The following is a 24,502-nucleotide window of genomic DNA, read 5'->3' on the forward strand; positions in this document are numbered from 1 at the left end:
AGACCTTGATTAGCTGGTTCAGATGTGTTTGAGCTAAACTCTGCAGGGCATGTTGCTCCAGTTGGCCACTGAATTAAGAATTTTATTTAAAAAAATAACTGTAATTTATACACTGTCCCAAAGGTACCAAAAACACTGATTAAACATGTTCATTCAGGTAAAAAAATAAATAAAAAAACCTTGACAACGCCAACTGGGGTAACACATTAATCCCACAAAATCCAATAAATGTGTTTGTTGGTGTTTGTCTGTGCAGTGTGAATTGTTCTTCATTGTAATGAAGTAACCATTGCTCGTATGCATGTCAATGGGGTCTAATATAATATAATGCATGTCAATGGGGTCTAACTCTAAGTAGACCCCATTGACATGCATTATACGAGCACCTGTGGGGGTAAGCAGATAAACATCAAATTTTCATTTTTGGGTGAACTATCCCTTTAACCTGTCAACTGTAAGTTTTCTGGACGTGGCATCATTCAAAAACTTAAACACTCAAAAATCATCCTTGACAATATATTTTAAAATTCTTTCTTTTGCTGTCACAAGAGACTATTTAAAAAAAAAAATATATGGGCAATCAAACAGTTGATTGGCCCCAATGACTATCGAAGTCAATGGGGTCCATCAACTGTTTGGTTAACGATATTGTTCAAAATATCTATGCAGGTTTAGAATAACTTGAGGCTGAGTTAATGGAGACAGAATTTTCCATCCCTTTAAATTAATTGAATCATTTAGCAGATATAGCTTGTAATTTCTATTAATATAAATGACAAAAGAAGTTGTCGACAAGATACAAAATGCTTTACGTATAATTGTTTTATTGGTCTCTTTATTGTTTGTTGGTTATCTTTATTGGTTTTATTGGTTTGGCATCATTAAATGGTTCAATAGGTTCATGTAAATAAATGTACATTTCTTTAACCATGTAAAAGTTACAGTATCTGAAGAATTTAATATTGGAAAAAATTATGTGATCTCATATACTCACCTAAAGGATTATTAGGAACACCTGTTCAATTTCTCATGAACGCAATTATCTAATCAACCAGTGGCGTAACTTTGTTTTAAAAAGTGGGTGGGACATAAATTGCATATCATATGCATGCAAAAAACTGCGTACTATGCATGCCAAAGCTCATTTTGACGTGTGAGGGCGCTCATACGTCAAAATGAGCTTTGGCGTGCATATGATATGCACTATATGGCGTAATAAGGGGGGGTTGCATTGCTGATACAATGTTATATCAGATTTAAAATATGTACAATAACAATTGCAGAAAAATTAGTATTAAGATGTCTGGAAATCAATTAAATAGTTCATTTATTGATATAGATCTGGTTTAATTATAGCATCTAAACACAATATAACGTTGTGCCAAGAATTTTCACGCGAATAAAGGCATATAGATTTGCACACTTTGCTTATATATTGCCTGGTCTAGTCTGTTAAACTTGTTAAAAGTTCTCGTTTCTAATCTGCCATCGTAGCCTATTTATTCTCTCATCAAAACCGAATATCATCAGTACATCAAGAGCAGGGACAGTTTTTGTGCATTTTGTTTCGTGATCTGACCGGAATAAATAGAAAGTCTCTGCAACGACGTTAAGCGTTAGATTAAAGCGCTCATCTGTGTGAAGACTGCACGAGCCACGAGAGAAATCTGCACAACTGATAACAGCGGCAACGAGCGCCAGATCGCCTCTTATTTAACAAACAAACAAAATTATGCTCTTCTAGTTAACCAGAGATGTTTTGTTTGTATTAGTTAATCCGTGAAGCAAGATGTTTTAAAAAAAGTGGTGGGGACATGTCCCACCCGTAAATTACGCCTATCTAATCAACCAATCATATGGCAGTTGCTTCAATGCATTTAGGGGTGTGGTCCTGGTCAAGACAATCTCCTGAACTCAAAACTGAATGTCAGAATGGGAAAGAAAGGTGATTTAAGCAATTTTCAGCGTGGCATGGTTGTTGGTGCCAGACGGGCTGGTCTGAGTATTTCACAATCTGCTCAGTTACTGGGATTTTCACACACAACCATTTCTAGGGTTTACATAGAATGGTGTGCAAAGTAAAAAACATCCAGTATGTGGCAGTCCTGTGGGCGAAAATGACTTGTTAATGCTAGAGGTCAGAGGAGAATGGGCCGACTTTGACTGAAACAACCACTCATTACAACTGAGGTAGGCAGAAAAGCATTTGTGAAGCTACAACACGCACAACCTTGAGGACACTATACAAATAGCAAAAAGAGGCTACAATTTGCACAAGCTCACAAAAATTTGGCAGTTGAAGACTGGAAAAATGTTGCCTGGTCTGATGAGTCTCAATTTCTGTTGAGACATTCAGATTGTATAGAGTCAGAATTTGGCATAAACTGAATGAGAACATGGATCCATCATGCCTTGTTACCACTGTGCAGGTCTGGTGGTGGTGGTGTAATGGTGTGGGGGATGTTTTCTTTGCACACTTTAGGCCCCTTAGTGCCAATTGAGCATCGTTTAATGCCACAGCCTACCTGAGCATTGCTTCAGATTGGTTTCTTGAATATGACAATGAGTTCACTATACTAAAATGGCCCCCACAGTCACCAGGTCTCAACCCAATAGAGTATCTTTGGGATGTGGTGGAACAGGAACACTTTGTGCCCTGGATGCGCATCCCACAAATCTCCATTAACTACAAGATGCTATCCTATCAATATGGGCCAACATTTCTAAAGAATGCTTTCATCACCTTGTTGAATCAATGGCACGTAGTATTAAGGCAGTTCTAAAGGCGAAAGGGGGTCAAACACAGTAATAATATGGTATTCCTAATATATATATATATATATATATATATATATATATATATATATATATATATATATATATATATATATATATATATATATATATATATATATATATATATATATATATATATATATATAATATATATATATTATATAGTATACTTTTACATATCCTAATTATATACACTGTAACATCTCTGGCCCTCAGTGTCCACTTTCCTGCCCAATTTAGATCAAACTTAAATCAAAATCCCCTGCCTATAATCCTGAAGACCTTAATTTCCTTGTTCAGATTTGATTAGGGTTGGAGTAAATATCTGCAGGAGAGTGGATTTCGAGGGCCATATAGTACAAACATTTTTTTTAATATAATAAAGCATTTGTACTTCGTTACTTGACACCTCTGCCCCACAAGGACAGGGATTTCGGATATTGCCATCTTTGTGGGGACATTTTGTCCCCATAACATAGGAATTACACACACACATACACACACACACACACACAGACACACACACACACACACACACACACACACACACACACACACACACACACACACACACACACACACACACACACACACACACACACACACACACACACACACACACACACACATTTTAGAGTCTTAAAGCTAAGATTGATGACAGAAGAAATTACAGGGAAATTATGTCACTTACAGTATGACAGCATTGACCATCTTTTAAATCAGCACTGTGTTGTGTAATTGTTTTGCCTATCTCAAATAAGTCTGATACAGTTTTTTTTTTTTTTTTTGTAATTTAATTTGTTCAATGCAATTTTATTTCAGTCAGAATTACCTTTATTTCTTGTGAAAATCGCTCAAACCTTTTGTTTTGGCTGTTGGGATATCAGCATAGGCTACTCATAATATAATATAATATAATATAATATAATATAATATAATATAATATAATATAATATAATATAATATAATATAATATAATTAATATAACATAACATAACATAACATAATTAATATAATATAATTAATATAATATAATATAATATAATATAATATAATATAATATAATATAATATAATATAATATAATATAATATAATATAATATAATATAATATAATAATCATGGAGTTTTTTTTTTTACACCTGCTTCAAAAAGCTGCGCGTCACGTGACAGGGAGAGTGATCAGGCGCGCGTGCCACTCGACATAAGCCACTTCATGCTGATTTTCTTCCCATGTGCCGCATTTACTTAACCGGGAGAAGGCGATTACATATTACCTACACAGCTACAGCGGAAGAGTGATGACTGTAAAAACTGGAAAGAAACGGAGGAACATTCGCCCCTGAAGAAGAGGAGCGCTTTTTAAATTGAACTTAAGCCGAATCTATAGAGCGAACTGCGAAGAAGTTGTTTCCTCGTTAAAATTAATGTAACAAACTTATAGCCTACTAATGTTTTCACACAAAGATGGGGTTTTACGTACTGTTCCATTTTTTCTTATTTACTTTACTGTGTGAGGACGGTTGCGCGCAGGTGTTCAATCTTAGTCTCTCCATAGAGGAAGGTTTACCTGCAAGAACTATTGTCGGGGATTTAAGTGTTGGACTGCCAGCGCCAACCAAAATTTCTGGATTCTTTATATCTGAGAACAAAGATTCAGATGTGTTCCGAGACTTTGAGATCAATGGAGACACTGGGATCATCTCCACCGCGGTGGTGTTGGATCGAGAGCGCATAGATAAGTACGAGTTCGCGGCCGCTTCCTTAACAGGAGAGGTAATTAAAGTAAGCATCGAGGTGAAGGACGTGAACGACCATTCCCCCGTATTCCCTGTAAAAACAATCCATCTGAATGTGTCTGAGTTAAGCCCTCCAGGAACCCAATTTGAGTTGGAAGGAGCTCAGGACCAGGATAAGGGTGATTATGGCACCCAGGGCTACAGAATTACAGATGGAGACCTGAGGAAACTTTTTAAAGTGGAGATCCGCAACAGTGGAGGTGGAATGTTCAATTTAGACCTTATTCTGCTAGCAAGATTAGATAGAGAAACTACAGCCTTCTACAGTTTTACAATTGAGGCATTTGATGGTGGTGTACCACCAAAAACAGGTCAGTTGCAAGTGCATATTACTGTACTTGATGAAAATGACAACCAGCCTGTGTTCAATCAAACAGAGTATCATGCCGTCTTATTGGAAAACACCCCATTAAAGACAGCAGTCTGCCAGGTTTTTGCGACAGACTCAGATCTTGAAAGCAATGGTCAAGTCACCTATGAGATAAACCGTCGCCAAAGTGATCCAAATGAGTTTTTCATTATTGATAATTCCTCGGGTATCATTAGTGTAAATAAGCGCTTGGACTATGAAAACCAGTCATTTTTTGAGCTCATTGTGACAGCATGGGATTCTGGGATTCAGCCTGAATCATCCAGCACATTTGTTAGTATTAAAGTACTGGATGTCAATGACAACCACCCGAAAATTAGCATCCTGTTCCTAAATGAGGCCGGAGCATATGAAGTATCCGAAGGTGCGAGACCTGGAGACTATGTAGCCAGGATTGCAGTCTCAGATCCAGATTTAGGAGATATCAAGAAGATTGATGTTCTCCTACAATGTGAGGATGGGACGTTCTCCCTCAAATCCACAGACGATTTTCTTTACGTTCTCTGTGTGGATGGTCCACTGGACCGAGAGATAAAGGACTTGTATGAACTCACTGTAACTGCCACAGATTTCGGCTCTCCTCCTCTGAGCAGTGAGATAACATTTCAGGTTCAGATCACAGATGTGAATGACAACCCACCCGTTTTTGATCAAAACATCTACGAGGAGAGCATTCCTGAAGATGTAAGAGAGGGAACAGCTCTCTTCCGAGTCAAGGCCACGGACAGAGATCTAGGAGGGGATTCTGGAATCATCTACTCTATTGTACAATCAGAGCAGGAGCATCTGTTAAACATAGATCCAACATCAGGTCTCATTACTACTTCTGCAGGCCTAGACCATGAGAAAGAGGCGGAACTGAGGTTCTTGGTGGTGGCTTCCGATGGTGGTTCTCCTTCTCTGTCCTCCACAGCCGCTGTTACCATCCACGTGGTGGATGTCAATGACAATAAACCCATATTCCAACAACAGTTCTATAATGTAACCATCAAAGAGCACACAGCTGTTGGGACATGCATCTTACAGGTAATTATTATTACGCTCCTTTTCATGAAATTGTACTGCAGAGAGTTTGATGGTGATCAAATAATGCCACTATTATTTGTAAAGGGAAAAAAAGATTTGTCAATATTAAAGTTAACCCAGAAATACAAATTATGTCATGATTTGCTCATCCTCATGTTGTTCCAAACCTGAATGACTTCTAAAGGAGATATTTTGTAAAATGTTGTAACTGTTTGGGTAACCAAAGCAAAAACTGGAATGAATTAGACATAAAAAGAATAGTGTCATATTATCAGCATCAAATTTGTATTAATTTTTTTTAGGATTGTATTCGCTATCCTTTTAATTTGTAAACAAGCAACCAATAATAAAAATAGTTTCTTAAATAGCGTGGATGAAACCGGTGCACAATAAATAAATAATTGTAGGGATTATTCGGACAAGGTCAGAAGAAACACCCAGTTACTCTCACAACTACACACACTTGCTCTCAGAGACAGTAAGACTTTTTTATTGAGACAAAGACAGCAGTGTTGCAAAATAGCCACAACACGCTGCTCACTGCTTTGCCTCATTGTGAGACAAATGGTTGCTTGGCACAAGTGTGCTCGGCATGACAAATAAAATTGTGTTTGTAGTTCCACATTTTTATTGGAAACACCTACACTACTATTCAAAAGTCTAAGGTATGTAAGATTGATTAAATGCATTAAGTGAACGCAAATACATGTATAATGTTACAAAAGGTTTCTGTTTCATTATGCTATTATGTTCTTTTAAACTTTCTGTTCAACAATTAAAGTATCACAGTTCCCCACAACATATTAAGCAGCAAAACTATTTTAATAATAATAATAATAATAATAATAATAATAATAATAATAATAATAATAATAATAGCATTTTAATATTATTTCTGAAGGAGTTATTTTTTATTATTTTTTGTAGTAATATGTAACAACAATATTTTAACTATGATTGATCAAATACACGTAGACTTGGTAAGCATAAGAAAATTATTTTAAAAACTTAAAGAAGATTAATAATACAGACCCCAAACTTTGTTTGAGAGTTGAGAGTACCTTGAGTTCCACATCAAGACCTTTTCATTACTTTGAATAAAAATACATTTACAAGGATCTTAAACATTTTAGTTAAATATTATTTTGTCTCTCTCCAGCCACCCACATGAGTTTTTCTTGACGTATATTGGATTTACAGAACTGTGCGAACATTTTAGGCGCTACAATATTGTTGTAGAGGGAGAATGTTCCAAAAAAACACCTTGAATCATTTTTGTTACATCAGTGAACTTTATAAAGCTAAATCAAATCAATATTTGGCCACCATTTGCATTCAAATCAGCACTAATTCTAGATATACTTTGTGCAACGTTTTTATGAAGTTTGCATCTTAGAGAAGTTTCAGCAATTCTGTAGATTTAGGCTTTAGTCTCTTTTGCTTGTCTCTTCGTGTAATCCCAGACTGACTCTGTGATGTTGAGATCAGGGCTTTGTAAATGCCGCACCATCTGTTGTAGGACTCCATGTCCATACAAAATTCTCACTGGATTATTATTACAATATTTGCATAAGTAATGTAGACATCTGAAATTGTTATTGGTCCCACTTTATATTAGGTGGCCTTAACATATAATGTAATAATATACGTATTGTGTACATATTGTATTGCAAAACACTTTTGCTGATGTTGAGGTGGGATGTGGGAAAAGTTAGGGATAGGCGTAGTGGTATGGGTAAGTTTAAGGGTAGGGTTGGGTGTAAAGGCAGTGTCAACAGTGTAATTATAGATGTTACTACAGAAATGAATTACAGATGTAATTACATGCAGGTTCAAATGTTTAAATTTTAGTACCGAATATAAAGTGGGTCCTTGATATTTCCTACCGACACGCTAAAACAGAATGTATAAATAACCATCAAATTATAAATAACTAAAGTCAAATGTTTTTTGTAAAATATCTAATACACAGTGAGAAATATTGTGAGAAATGTCATGTTTGATAGGTATTTACTTTGGCCATAATTTCAGACTAAGGATATATTTTTAGATATCCATCTTTTTGATCATAGCCGCAATCAGCTTTGGTGTAGAGAGTGTTTCTGTAATTTATGATCTCTTGCTTTTAGACTTTGACCAGAAGTCCCAGTCCTTCCACCCACCACTGAGCTCATAAAAGCCAGTATAATATCTCATTTATGACAGAAAGGCTGAGATCATGAGGTACTGCTAAAGACAGGACAGAACTTGTACCCCAATGATTCAGCAACAGACTACTTGTGGTGAAGATCTAATAATTTAAACTTAGCAACAGTTTCTGCTGTGTGCAATCATGATATAGCAAATTTGAATGAAAAGCCTAAAGTCCCCTTAAGAATGGCTTGACAAGAACACTTTTCGCAGAATAAAAAATAAAAAGGTAATTTTGAGTTTAGAAAAAAATCTGAATTGCGTGATCTATAAATTTGCAATTGCGAGTTATAAAATAAAAATTTCGCAGTTACCATTTTTATTTTATTTTGTGGTGAAAGTAGGCTTCCATAAAAAAATGTTCTTGTCAATATATATAAAGTCGCAATTGCAAAATATAAAGCAGCAAATTGCAATTCTGAATTATTGTGCGATGAAAAGCCCCAATTACCTTTAAAAATGTACACCCACCTAAAGGATTATTAGGAATTCCTGTTCAATTTCTCATTAATGTAATTATCTAATCAACCAATCACATGGTAGTTGCTTCAGTGCATTTAGGGGTGTGGTCATGGTCAAAACAATCTCCTGAACTCCAGACTGAATGTCAGAATGGGAAAGTAAATTTGAAAGTAATAAGCAAATTTGAGCATGGCATGGTTGTTGGTGCCAGGTGGGCCGGTCTAAGTATTTCACAATCTGCTCAGTTACTGGGATTTTCACGCACAACCATTTCTAGGGTTTACAAAGAATGGTGTGAAAAAGGAAAAAATATTCAGTATGTGGCAGTCCTGGGGGTGAAAATGCCTTGTTGATGCTAGAGGTCAGAGGAGAATGGGCCGACTGATTCAAGCTGATAGAAGAGCAACTTTGACTGAAATAACCACTCGTTACAACAGAGGTATGCAGCAAAGCATTTGTGAAGACACAACATGCACAACCTTAAGGCAGATGGGCTACAATAGCAGAAGACCCCACCGGGTACCACTCATCTCCACTACAAATAGCAAAAAGAGGCTACAATTTGCACAAGCTCACCAAAATTGGAAAGTTGAAGACTGGAAAAAATTTCCCTGGTCTGATGAGTCTCAATTTCTGTTGAGACATTCAGATGGTAGAGTCAGAATTGGGCGTAAACAGAATAAAAACATGGATCCCCTAATGCCTTTTTACCACTGTGCAGGCTGCTGGTGGTGGTGTAATGGTGTGGGGGATGTTTTCTTGGCACACTTTAGACCCCTCAGTGCAAACTGGGCATTTTTTAAATGCCATAGCCTACCTGAGCATTGTTTCTGACCATGTCCATCCCTTTGTGACCACTCTGATGGCTACTACCATGTTACAAAGCTAGAATCATTTCAAATTGGTTTCTTGAATATGACAATGAGTTTACTATACTAAAATGGCCCCCACAATCACCAGATCTCAACCCAATAGAGTATCTTTGGGATGGGGTGGAACGGGAGCTATTTGTGTGCATCCCACAAATATCCAATAACTGCAAGATGCTATCCTATTAATATGGGCCAACATTTCTAAAGAATGCTTTCAGCAATGTAGAATTAAGGCAGTTCTTAAGGCGAAAGACGTGCCAAACACAGTATTATGGTGTTCCTAATAATCCTTTAGGTGAGTGTATTCCGTGGCGAAAAGAAGGTTCCATACTTTTCTTTCCTGGTTGATGTAATACAAATAGTACTTTCTTATTTCAGGTCCATCCACTTTGATAAAAAACACCAACAAAAAAACTTTGTCACAGTATTTGATTATGATATTGTGAGAGGGGCATTCACAGTCTAGAGATCATTTGATTGGACACGTCTGTTTAGTGCAGGATGAGTCATCAATATTTTTGGTCGGATTTCAGATTTTCAGTTAACATACTTTTAACAATGTTAGCCCAATCTAGACCACTTACACATACCACTTAGACTACATGAGGCATTACAAGACACATTTTAGCGTAAAGCTTTAAATTGAATAAAATATGCTAAAATTGTTTATAATAATGTTGTAGTAAAGCTAATTGACTCTCCATCCAACCTGATCTCATGAGAAATTGGTGAATTAAATTTGTACAATTTGATTTATTACACGTATAAGTATTACACATAAAGGTCCACCCCAGCCCTAAACTTAACCATCAGAGTGCGCACGATATTGTATGCAAACATATGAATGAGATCTTATGAATTTGCCACCAGTTCATCAAAACCTAATTGTTATGAATTGAGCTGTTTGAGACGACGTCTCTTCAATTTGTCTTGATAAAACACAAAGCACAAAACTTTATTTGGAAATCACAAGTGCTTGCATGATGTTTTTCAGTGGGTTTTAGTCATCTGAAAGAGTGAAACGTTAATCTGAGACACCCTTTGCTGTGCCAACACCATCACCAAAGTTAATGAGATAAAGCTTGCACATATGGTCCTTCTGATGCTCCTAATACACATATGGTTGATTACAGGCTCCTAGTTTTAGACAGGATGGCAACCTGTGTGTGCAGAATTGTTATTTTGCAAAATATCTGTAAAATGTATAAAGTAATGTCTGTGAAATGTAAAAGGAATATTAGGGTGACTACAACATTATATGTGATTCAAAGTGATTCTAGCATTGGAGGATAAGGAAATTGTATCAGCTGCAAGTATAAATAAAATTGACCTTAATTATACATTTCCATCTGGTCCAGGTCACTGCCATAGATGCTGATGATGCTGAGTTTGGATCAGTGCGATACTCCCTTTATGATGACCACCCTTTCTTTCACATCAACTCTGTAACTGGGGAAATCTGTGTGTCTCAAGATATTGATCATGAAGCTGGCCTTGTTACCTTTGACTTGTTCATTAAAGCAGAAGATCACGTGAGTTCAACTTTGTTAATCCTGGTATTTTGAAATTTCATATAAGAAGATAGTAATTATGTTTCCTTTTTGAATAGGATGGGCTCAGTTCGCAGACATTTGTTCACATTGATGTGGAGGATGTGAATGATAATGCTCCTGTTTTTAATCCTGAGAAATATGTCACAAGTGTGAGCATCCATGCTCAACCTGGCACGGAGCTCTTCAGCATTTTTGCTTCTGACCGAGATTCTGGAAACAATGGAAAAATCATCTATGAGCTTCTGCCTGGAGATTCTGCCTCTTTATTCACTGTGGACCAGTCAACAGGTAACATGCCCCAAGATGACATGTGTTTATGTGGGACTGAAATGTTGCTTGCCATATTGAAGCTGATCTGTATTTCTTGTACATGAAACCACAATGTTCACTTAAGATTTTTATTTAAAATAAATTATAAATACATAGTCATAGTCTAACAGACAGTAAAGATAACACATATAATCTGTTTAGACATCATAGTGTATGCTTCCAGTCTTCCATAGCGGATATAGTAATTGCTTTTGTCAAGTCCCAGTTGGAGGCCTTTGGATTTACACAGCATCTTAAACTTCTTAAATACTTGCTGGACATAGGTGCAAATTGAAAGCTGTTTGAAGTGTCATACAGCAACGAGTGATTCTGTGAAATCTACAGAAACCTGTGATTAGGCTTTATCTGATAACTGATCAATTGTCTCATTATAAAATGTTGAAATTGTGGCAAAGTAAAATACACAGAGTAACAAAATCATTAGTTTACCTAGGTGTTCATTTTTAATCTGGCAACAATATAATACTAATATACTGTGTTATTGTGAGTAATTCTGTAATAAATTATAGTACAGTGAGACTAATAGAAATTTACTTTTCCCTAAGTTATTTTAAGTATAACGATCTATAGGATAAGATGTGGTCAATATATAAAAATCACATTAATAGTCTAAATTGATTTAGTAAATACAGATAATAATGTCATTTGTACAGCATGTGTTACTCTCACTGTCCTTGGCTTTTCGCACACATAGAGCTACTACTGAGTTGTGTTGTTTGGCGTGCCGCATGTGCATTACAGTAATCAGATTAGACTGTAATAAAGTAGGGGGGGGGGGGGGGGTCTGCTCTTTATTTTTCCATAATCCCATTACAATCACAGTTCTGCCGTTAAATGTCACATATTCCCTCTCTTTCATTTGTCCTTTAGCAGACAGCAGTTGAGAGTATGCAGCAGTGACACAGATGAACAATTCTAAATTGTCCTAAGTGTACGTAATCTTAAATAGTGCTTAGAAGTCAAAGTAAATTTTCCTTCTTTTGCATCACCTGGATGGTCTCACTCGCTTAGGGAAATTCATGCAAAGCATCATTGTTTCAGAGCTTTTACCTTTTTGACAATATGTACCATATATATAGTATACACCAGGTGAAGTAAATAACACTGATTATCTCTTCAGCACGGCACCTGTCAGTCTGTGGAATAAACTCAAAGTTGATTTGTTAGAAGCAAAAAAAAAGAAGAAACAGAAATGGTTTGAGAAGGGCCAAATTGTTATTGCTAAACGACTGGGCATCTAGGACAGCTAGACCACTGGGACGTCAAGCCAAATTTTGATGGCTAGATGGCTGGGACTGCAATACAATTTGTTGTGTATGGAGCTGCATAGCCGCAAACCAGTTGGGGTGCCCATGTCGACCCCTGTCCACCATCAAAAGCACCAACAGTGGGCATGTGATCATCAGAACTGGACCACGGAGCAATGGAACGAGGTGGTCTGGTCTGATGAATCACATTTGGCAAGATACGTGTGTCGCTTACCTGTTGAACACATGGCACCAGGATGCACTTTGGGAAAAATGCAAGCCGGCGGAGGCAGTGTGATGCTTTGGGCAATGTTCTGCTGGGAAATCTTGGATCCTGTCATCCATGTGGATGTTACTTTGACATGTACCACCTACCTAAGCATTGTTGCAGCCCTGTGCACCGTTTCATGGAAACAGTGTTCCCTGGTTGATGTGGTCTCTTTCAGCAGGATAGTGTGCCCTGCCACAAAGCAAAAATAATTCAGGAATGTTTTGAGGTATGGAGAACCAAATTACTCAAAATGAAATAATTCAATAAATAATGAATTCAATAAAATAACAATTAAATGTACCAGTTTATTCTGAAATAAATAAATAATTAATGTATTAATTTAATAATGAAATAATTTAATTAAATATTAATTAAATAAATAAATGTATATATTTATTTTGTAAAATTACAAATAAATTGTTTCATATTTTTCACAATTACCTCTTCCACACACACTGTTGTTATGTTTAAAAATCTATTTTTTCATTATTTAATATGCTTTTTCAAAAAGACGTTTTTCATAATAATATGCTGCATTTACGAATGATGTCTATTTGACAAATCATGCATTTCCAAAGCACGATTTCCCCAAAGATTTTTTTTTTTCATAATAATATAGGACATTTCACAAATGCCAATCAACAGCCAGTGGGCAGTGATTGGATGACCCTTTTTCAGATTGATTACTATTTTCTGTCTGGGTCTGGCAAGTGGCAAGGGAAAACAGGGGAATTGATTGGAAATTAATATGGCGGTAGGAATTGATTAAGATAAAAACACACTTACTTAAACACAGCCACATTTTTCAGGTTTTTAGAAAATTCAATAGAGTCAAAAGACATTTTCAGTCACAAATAAGAAATGAGAAGCATCCTTGGTGTTCCGTGATGTCACCACACCACACAAAGATCGATCAGTCATGTCTGTGGACTCTTCAACTTCAAATCAATCAGCGCCAAGCACCACTCACTGCCTGTTGATTGGCATTTGTGAAATGTCAAATCTTTGGGGAAATCGTGCTTTGGAAATGAATGATTCATCAAATAGGCGTCATTCATAAATGCAGCATATTATTATGAAAAACGTATTTTTGAAAAAGCTCATTAAATAATGAAAAATTTTTTTTTTAAACATAACAACAGTGTGTGTGGAAGAGGTAATTGTGAAAAATATTAAACAATTTCATTTAATTACATGAAAGATACATTTATTTATTTAATTAATATTTAATGAAAATAATTATTAAATGATTAAATTAATACATTAATTAATTATATGATTATTTCAAAATAAACTGTGCATTTAATTGTTGTTGTTTTTTATTCATTATTTATTTAATTATTTAATTTTGAGTAATTTGGTCCTCCATATTGAGGAGCACAACTACGAGTTTGAGGTGTTGACTTGGCCTCCAAATTCACATGCATAAATTTCTGTGCATTATATTCTCAAATAAAGGTAGATTGGAGGTAATGTTAATTTTACATGCACAGTGAATATGACAGCCGCAAAAAACTATATAGCATAGGGCTCTTTAGATGATCTCTTCAGATTCACCAAAGAGATCTTGCATGATTCATGATCATAGCCCTATGCTATATTGTTTTTGCGGCTGTCATATTCACTGTGCTATAAAATTAACATGATCTTGATTCATGATCAGCATGAATACTGATTCAGTATGACAAACAAGTATTATAGTGTTTATTATTTTTCGATTATTAAGCAAAACTATAGTAAACAAATGAAGACTGAATGAACACTCATGTGCATCTGTGCTTAGGTGCTAGATTCTCAGCGCTGAATAAATAAAAGTCCCACTTCCAACCCAGAAAATTGGCCAAAATGTCTTCCTTGAAATACCGGTGGGTCAGCAATTTTGAATTCCTTTCTGCTTGTGTGTTGTTACTTCAAAAACAAACAGCTAAATAAAATACACACAGATTTATCGTTCTTCTTCCCATGTGCCACTGATTACCTTTCTGTGTGCAAGTGGGGGCATGCGGGCCTAAGTTAATCAACAGATGCTAAGGATTTTAAGTTAGATCAAGGTGACAGAATCTAGCAGGACCCCAACCATCTGTTAAAATTGGAACTAGCCACAAACATATCCACCATATCAACATAAGTGATGGATGTTAACTAACGTTTGTTTAAAGTTTGTTTAGTATAATAAAATAATCTGAGAGAGGGTGAGGTAATGTACAAATAAAAAAAATCATCCTGACTCTGTGCTCAATGAGTTTCTTAGTTATCTATCAGTCAAATAATTTACTTTTATTAGAATTTAGCTGTAATAATATCCCATAGCATTAGTTATTTAAATTAAAGTTTTTAATTTGAGTTCTCTTACATTTAAATCTGTAATCTGCCAATAGGCAAATGTAAACATTATTTTCTCTCCAGTAATAGCTAGGACTTTATGAATGTGTCCTCTAAGATGCTAATGTAGGTTTTGTGTGTTCTTCAGGTTCTGTCTACCTGAGTTCTTCGCTTTCCCCGTTGCGCAGTAGCAGCGTGAAGCTGTCTGTCTCTGCTCAGGATGGAGGAGGCATGTCTGCCATTCACCCTGCTATCATCACCGTGAACATCTTGCAGAGTGACCAGCCCCCTGCCCTTTTCCAGAAAGTCCACTACACCTTTTCTATCTCTGAGGATGCACCCGTGGGCTCCACCGTTGGTTTGGTTCAGGCTGTTACCCCTGCCAGTGAGTTTTCTGTGCCTTTTTTCTAAAATGCTATGCCTGTCACACTGTGCCCTGTTTAAAACTGGACAGTGTGATGCCATGTAGTTGAAAAAGAAACCTATTTGGTAACACTTTACAATAAGGTTAAATAACAATTAGTTAACGGTTTAGTTAATATTAATAACAAGTAAACAACACCTGTATACAGCGTTATCGAATCTTTGTTAATGTTAACTTGTACTAATACTAATGTATCTCTTAAAATTAATAGCTGAATTTATTAGCACTAGTTAACTCATTAGTCAGCGTTAACTAACAATGAACAACATCTGCATTCAGATTTCAGTAAAGTCCAAATATACCCCTAATAAATGCTATTTTCCTGTTAGATAACATGAGTAAAGAGCCCACAAACATTAGAAACACATTAACTGATGTTAATGTGGAAAACTTTATGAGATTCACAAAACATATATGATAAAGTGTTTCATTGTTAGTTCATGGTAACTATTGCTTTAAAGGGTTAGTTCACCCAAAAATGAAATTGATGTCATTAATGACTCACCCTAATGTTGTTCCACACCCGTAAGACCTCCGTTCATCTTCGGAAAACAGTTTAAGATATTTTAGATTTAGTCCGAGAGCTTTTCTGTTCCTTTATGAAAGTGTATGCACACTATACTGTCCATGTCCGGAAAGGGAATAAAATCATCATCAAATTAGTCCATATGTGACATCAGTTGGTTAATTAGAATCTCTTGAAACATTGAAAATACATTTTGTTCCAAAAATTACAAAAACTTTGACTTTATTCAGCATTGTCTTTTCTTCTGCGTTTGTTTTAAATCCTCAAATAAAGATTCAAACGGTTATGAATCAGTGTATTGATTCATGATTCGGATCGCCAATGTCACGTGATTTCAGCAGTTTAGCAGTTTGACACATGATCCGAATCATGAATAAGTCCGCTGATTCAAAACCGTTTTAATCTTTATTTGATGTTTTAAAGAAGTGTTATTTCGGTTCACATTAAATAATGCATTAAATGTAAAATAAATAAATAATAATAATAATAATAATAATAATAATAATAATAATAATAATAATAATAATAATAATAATAATAATAATAAGCCAATAATATTAAGAAATTTGTTTAGTTAACATTATCAAAGATTAAATATTAACTAATGCTGTAAGCACCTATTGCTTATTGCTGGTTTGATTTGACTAATGCATTAATTAATGTTTGCAATTTAAGCTATTCATGTTAAAAATTATTTATGTATGTAACTAATGCTATAAATTTACCTTTGCCTATTGTTAGTTAATGTTAACCAATATATTAACTACATTTAAAAAATAAAATCTTGTTGTAAAGTGTTAACACATTTCAGGTTCTTTACAAGTAGATTCTATAAAACAGACAAAATATTGAACCGTGTTTTTTATTTCAATAAATGAGTGTTGATCACATCAAATCTTTGTTTCCGATATCAATAATCAATAATATATATGAAATTCAGTTGGAAGCTCTTTACAACACCAAATCAATTGCAATCCAAGGTGTCAAAACACAAATCCACCCTTTTTTATAGCTTTCCTTCCCACTAGTAACCTAGTAATTTCTAGACATTGTTACCCCAATGACTAATCCAGCTTTTGGGTCAGGGGTAAGCTGATCAGTGGGTTACATATCAGTCTAGTTGGCATGGTTGTTAAGGTAGATAAGATATTCTGTGCTCTGTTTCTTTTCACTCTCTTAGTCTACAATTAATTGTTTTTAGTGAACAGTATCTCATGCTCAGTAGTTAGCTATATCAGGGTTGATCACACATACTTAACTATTCTATGATTCAAACTACCTGCTTTGAGGTCATTTTAGTTTTTTTTATATAATTATATCCTGTTGTGATGGTGAATATATATGTGCTTTTTTGGAAATGCCTAAAAGATGACATACAAGACTGGTAGCAGTTGTTTTTGATTTTCCAGTAAGAATGCACCAGTTTTAATTATTAAATAGAAGCATAATGAGCATTGAATTACTTGTTTAAAACACTCCATTCTTGATTACTCACACAAATGCACACACACAAATGGTTAGTCTTCCTCATTAATAGCAGTAGACAGTCAATTGAGGTTAAAGTTTAGATTAGCTGATTAACCCTCTCTTTAAGTCAAATGAAGGTCCAGAGTCCGAGTTGAAGAGGGGGGCAGACCCCTTAATCTCTGGGGGCTTTGGTTTTTTAGCTGTATCAACATCTCAACTGTCAAACAATAGGATAACGACAATACTGCTATATATATATATATATATATATATATACATTTGGAATGGCATATTTACAGCGATAAAGCATAACATTATGACAGGTGAAGTTAATAACACTGATTATCTCTTCATTTTGGCACCAGTTTGTGGGTGGAATATATTAGGCAGCAAGTGAACATTCTGTCCTCAAAGTTGATATGTTTGAAGCAGGAAAAAGGTGCAAGCTTACGGATTTGAATGAGTTTGACAAGGGCAAAATTGTGATGACTAGACAACTGGAGTTCTTGCAGCTGTGGCGGGGTGTTCCCGGTCTGCATTGGTCAGTATTTATCAAAAGTGGTCCAAGGAAGGAACAGTGGTGAACCGGCAAAAGAGTCATGGGCGGCCAAGGCTCATTGATGCACATGGGGAGCGAAGGCTGGCCCGTATGGTCCGATCAAACAGACAAGCTACTTTTACATCACGTGAATGGCCAGGTGCCTGTGCGACGGTTACCTGGGGAACACACGGCACCAGAATGCACTATGGAAAGAAGGCAAGTCGACAGAGGCAGTGTGATGCTTTGGCCAATGTTGGGTCCAAAGTGAAACCTTGGGTCATCCTATCCATGTAGATTTGATACTTTGACATGCACACCTACCTAAGCATTGATGCAGACCATATACACCTTTTCACAGTATTCCCTGGTGGCTGTGACCTCTTTCAGCAGGATAATGCACCCTGCCACAAAGCAAAAATGGTTCAGAAATGGTGTGATGAGCACAACGAGTTTGAGATGTTGACTTATATTGAGGTGCCAGATACCACAGCACACATTCGATGGGTCAGGGCTGTTTTAGCAGCAAAAGGGAGACCAACACAATATTAGGAAGGTGGCCATAATGTCATACCTGATCTGTGTACATATAATTGCAGAATTTAAATTCAACTATGCGTGTAAGAGCTAAATGTCATATTAATGATATTTTGCTTGTATCTGTCTTTCTAATTGCAGATTCAGTGGAGGGAGTCTCATACATAATATCTTCAGGTGATCTGCAAGGTCTTTTTTCAGTGGATGCCCAGACGGGCATCATCACCACTGCCCAGCCCCTGGACCACGAGTCAATCTCTTATGTTCTTTTGACCATACAATTCCACACAGGAATCCATCCTATCTACAGCAGTGCTCAGGTCAATGTCTCCATCTTTGATGTCAATGACAACCCTCCTGTGTTCCAGAAAACCTCAGAACACATCACCATATCTCATAACACCCCTCCAGGAACAGCACTCTTCATTGCACATGCCCACGACAGTGACAGCAACCTTAATGGCAGAATTCACTATATGTTACATCCTGAGAGCCACTTGTTTATTATTCACCCCCATCTTGGGACTCTTATGCTGAATGCCGACCTCTTAAGAGATTCCAGCCAAAGGTACGAGCTCAGTGTTATAGCTGAGGATGAGGGTCATCCTTCATTGAACGCTACATTAGGGCTTGTGATAGAGATAGATTCCTTAGGCTCTGTGGAAGACACACTAGCCTTTGAAACTTTGGTTTACCAGGTGGAAATCGGAGAAAGTGCTCCAAAAGACACCCGAATGATTCAGGTGCGTGCTCATGGAACCAGATCCCAGCCAGAAGCGCCACCTGTCATCACTTACTCTCTTAAACCTCTCTCTGGAGTCCTACCTTTCAGGATACATCCAGAGACTGGCTGGATGATTGTATCTCACAGTCTGGACTACGAAACTGAACCCATGTATAGATTTTGTGTGTGTGCAAAGGCACAAAATAGCAAAACGGAGGCCACAGCAACAGTGGTCGTTACGGTTCAGGATGAGAATGACAACAATCCAGTGTTCAGCAGGGATATGTACTTCTTCAGCGTGCAGGAGGGACCATCTCCTCATGGCCTGGTCGGAACGGTAAAAGCTACAGACAGAGATTCGCTTAACAATGGAGTTTTGTCCTACATCTTGCTGTCTGATGGGAAATACTTTAGTATCAACACACGAACAGGTCAGAATTACTGTTGAATTATTGCTGTATTTGTATGATTTTTCATAAACTGCTTTGTCAAAAATATCGAGGCATTAAGTTCTGATTATATTTTGTGCACGGACTTAGTCAAAGCTTTTTTATATTGTTTTGTATTTTGAACAAAACTAAAACTGACTGTAATAAAACTAAATCATATAAAATAAAATTGTATACACTGTAAAAAAATTTAAATAATAATGTCTCCAATTGAACATTTTCTAGTGACTAATCACATCTAAATGTTTCAGTTGGCCAAATTGAATTTCTGTGAATTGATGCAATTTAATTCACAGAAATTTAATTTGGCAGACTAAAATGTTTTGATGTGATCAGTCACTAGAAAATTTTCAATTGGAGACATGATTTATTTATTTATTTTTCTAAGTTAAAATAGTTTCCAAGTAAAGCTTAAACCTTTTTTTCAGTGTATCATTCTCTCTCACGCTCTGTCGTCTTTCTCTTTCTCTGGTTGTAGGAGAGATCATAAACCTGGTGGCTTTGGATCGTGAGGAGCAGGCACAGCATGTTTTAAGGGTGATGGTCACAGATCAGGGTCGACCCCGTCTCAACACCACCACTATCGTTCGCATCCTTGTCACAGACATCAACGATAACCCCCCACAGTTCACACACCTACCTGCAACTAAAGAGCTAAACGTACAGGTCAATACTTTTTCTAGAGAACACGAGCAATACAAAATTTAATTGTACATTTTACAATTTTATTATTGAAGTTAAATTAACCTTTTGGTCAATTATACAGTGCATGTACATTGACTATTTATGACAGGGGTCGGCAACCTTTTTGTCATGAAGTGCCATTGCTAGGTTTTTCTAGTTAATCACAGTGCCATTACTGGCCCTCCCCATGTATAAATGCACATAACCATATTTTAAAAGTTCATAGTGGATTCATTGAAAAATTATGAAATTTTACAGTTGAAACCTGATGATCAAACATTACTTGATCAATCACGAACTTGCTTACTTGATTAATAAGAGAAATAGCGCACAGTGAAAAAAAATGTTTGGATCAGTCAGTCCCTAGAAAATATTTAATTGGAGCCCTGATATATATATATATATATATATATATATATATATATATATATATATATATATATATATATATATATATATATATATATATACATACATACAGGGAGTGCAGAATTATTAGGCAAGTTGTATTTTTGAGGATTAATTTTATTATTGAACAACAACCATGTTCTCAATGAACACAAAAAACTCATTAATATCAAAGCTGAATATTTTTGGAAGTTTTAGTTTTTAGTTTTAGCTATTTTAGGGGGATATCTGTGTGTGCAGGTGACTATTACTGTATATAATTATTAGGCAACTTAACAAAAAACATTTATACCCATTTCAATTATTTATTTTTTACCAGTGAAACCAATATAACATCTCAACATTCACAAATATACATTTCTGACATTCAAAAACCAAACAAAAACAAATCAGTGACCAATATAGCCACCTTTCTTTGCAAGGACACTCAAAAGCCTGCCATCCATGGATTCTGTCAGTGTTTTGATCTGTTCACCATCAACATTAGTGCAGCAGCAACCACAGCCTCCCAGACACTGTTCAGAGAGGTGTACTGTTTTCCCTCCTTGTAAATCGCACATTTGATGATGGACCACAGGTTCTCAATGGGGTTCAGATCAGGTGAACAAGGAGGCCATATCATTAGATTTTCTTCTTTTATATGCTTTCTTGCCAGCCACGCTGTGGAGTACTTGGACGCGTGTGATGGAGCATTGTCCTGCATGAAAATCATGTTTTTTCTTGAAGGATGCAGACTTCTTCCTGTACCACTGCTTGAAGAAGGTGTCTTCCAGAAACTGGCAGTAGGACTAGGAGTTGAGCTTGACTCCATCCTCAACCCGAAAAGGCCCCACAAGCTCATCTTTGATGATACCAGCCCAAACCAGTACTCCACCTCCACCTTGCTGGCGTCTGAGTTGGACTGGAGCTCTCTGCCCTTTACCAATCCAGCCACGGGCCCATCCATCTGGCCCATCAAGACTCACTCTCATTTCATCAGTCCATAAAACCTTAGAAAAATCAGTCTTGAGATATTTCTTGGCCCAGTCTTGACGTTTCAGCTTGTGTGTCTTGTTCAGTGGTGGTCGACTCTCTGCCTTTCTTACCTTGGCCATGTCTCTGAGTATTGCACACCTTGTGCTTTTGGGCACTCCAGTGATGTTGCAGCTCTGAAATATGGCCAAACTGGTGGCAAGTGGCATCTTGGCAGCTGCACGCTTGACTTTTCTCAGTTCACGGGCAGTTATTTTGCGCCTTGGTTTTTCCACACGCTTCTTGCGACCCTGTTGACTATTTTGAATGAAACTTGATTGTTCGATGATCAAGCTTCAGAAGCTTGGCTATTTTAAAACTGCTGTATCCCTCTGCAATATATCTCACTATTTTTGACTTTTCTGAGCCTGTCAAGTCCTTCTTTTGACCCATTTTGCCAAAGGAAAAGAAGTTGCCTAATAATTATGCACACCTGATATAGGGTGTTGATGTCATTAGACCACACCCCTTCTCATTACAGAGATGCACATCACCTAATATGCTTAATGGGTAGTAGGCTTTCCAGCCTATACAGCTTGGAGTAAGACAACATGCATAACGAGGATGATGTGGTCAAAATACTCATTTGCCTAATAATTCTGCACTCCCTGTATATATATATATATATATATATATATATATATATATATATATATATATATATATATATATATATATATATATATATATATATATATTATATATATATATATATATATAATATATATACATATACATATACATAATTTTTATTTTTATTTTACAATGTGCACAACCTTATATTTTATGAACCAATAATAAAAAAATTGTTTTTTGAAATATATATATATATATATATATATATATATATATATATATATATATATATATATATATATATATATATATATATATATATATATATATTTTATTATTATTATTTATTTGTCAAAATCCTACAAGTTTGTTCGTTTTCAGACTTAAATTCAACTTTGATTAACAAAAGAGTCTATTGAACCCCTGTGATGTGTGGAATGTTTAATATATTTAATATAATATACTTAGTTGAATATCGTGAAATGTATACCATTAACTGCTTTTTTCAGAACAAACTATAATTTGTCAGTAAACTGAATTAACTTGCTTGATACATCTCCTGTTTTGATCTGTGTCATACTTTCATAGGCTTGTGCAGCGGCCTCACTAATGGTTTGTCAGAGTTGCACGATTTCATTGACTTGAGTGGTTTAATTTTTACACATTAATAATATTTCTTTCCCCTAGCTTAATAAAATCCCTCTCTCTTTTGCTTTTGTGCCAAAGATTACCCATCCGTGGCGTACCATTGATTGCTGACCCCTGATCTATGATATAGTATCCACAAGAAGTAAAACATTTTCCACAAAAATATTAATCAGCAACAGCAATTATTAAACTGTTTTCAGCGTTGATAATAACAAGAAATGTTTCTTCAGAACCAAATCAGCATATTAGAATGATTTATTCAGGATCATGTGACACTGATGCTGAAAACTCAGCTTTGCCATCACAGGAATAAATTACATATATTGTATATACACATAAATACATTAAAATAGAAAACTGTTATTTTATGTTTATTATTAGTATATATTATTATATTATTTAATTTGTGATGCAGCCTTTTTGAGCAAACATTCAATGTACTGTTAATTACTTTGGATAACAGCATCTAACAAATGCATATACGGTATGCCAATATGTATGTCTTTTTGTTCAGGTGTGGGCAGGCATTCCAGTGAATTCTGTTGTAATCAGTATGTTTGCTAAAGACCTGGATGCTGGAGAGAATGGAACTGTCAAGTTTTCCTTAAAAGGTGATATAAAATCGTTTGTGTTTATATCCCTCTGATTGAAGAAAATATTTCTTTGTGATTTCATCTGAGATGTCTTGTTTTCTTCCACATACTTTCAGATAATCAACTGGGCCACTTTAGTATTGATAGTCGTAATGGTGATGTCAAGGTGACACCACTATTCTCCTCAAAGCCGCAGATGCGCTACACCCTGAGAGTGGTTGCCACGGACAATGGGCTTTTTCCTCTGGAGGAGACTTCAGTTGTTCACATACAAGTTAGTGAAATTGGTTCAGGCATATAACAATACTGTGTGTGTCAGAGTAGACTGTTACTTATAGATATATACTTTTATGGTTACACTTTATTTCAGGTGCCTTTGTTACACTGTAATTATACATTTAATGATTAGAGTAAGCATTAGAGTTAGCTGAGTAATATTAAGTAACTACATGACCTTACGTAAAATTGGGTTATGGTTAGTTGCATGTAATTTTGCATAAATTATAATTATTACTACAGTAATTAACATGCAACATGTAAAATGACACTATATTTTTCTATTGTTTTGCTACAATCTAAAGGGGAATTGTTTTTATCATTTATCTCTGAAATTTTGTGAGCGGAATCTATCCATTTAATTGTAAATTGATGCAAAAAAGACTTCAACCTGGTGGATTTCC

General features: G+C 35.8%; 1 protein-coding gene across 1 annotated transcript in view; it reads left to right on the plus strand.

Annotated features, from left to right (window-relative positions):
* The first annotated feature begins 4,788 nt into the window (after positions 1-4,788).
* The window catches only part of dchs2 (dachsous cadherin-related 2), a 53,320-nt gene continuing 33,606 nt past the window's right edge, over positions 4,789-24,502 (plus strand). The window contains exons 1-8 of the mRNA XM_067441650.1: positions 4,789-5,990; positions 10,873-11,046; positions 11,124-11,355; positions 15,386-15,622; positions 18,871-19,884; positions 20,381-20,568; positions 23,744-23,840; positions 23,939-24,096. Of these exons, the coding sequence (XP_067297751.1) occupies positions 4,800-5,990; positions 10,873-11,046; positions 11,124-11,355; positions 15,386-15,622; positions 18,871-19,884; positions 20,381-20,568; positions 23,744-23,840; positions 23,939-24,096 (3,291 nt within the window). The 5' untranslated portion in view covers positions 4,789-4,799. The remainder of the gene's footprint in view (positions 5,991-10,872; positions 11,047-11,123; positions 11,356-15,385; positions 15,623-18,870; positions 19,885-20,380; positions 20,569-23,743; positions 23,841-23,938; positions 24,097-24,502) is intronic.

Source organism: Pseudorasbora parva, chromosome 4, assembly GCF_024679245.1.
Source record: "Pseudorasbora parva isolate DD20220531a chromosome 4, ASM2467924v1, whole genome shotgun sequence".
Classification (NCBI taxonomy): domain Eukaryota; kingdom Metazoa; phylum Chordata; class Actinopteri; order Cypriniformes; family Gobionidae; genus Pseudorasbora; species Pseudorasbora parva.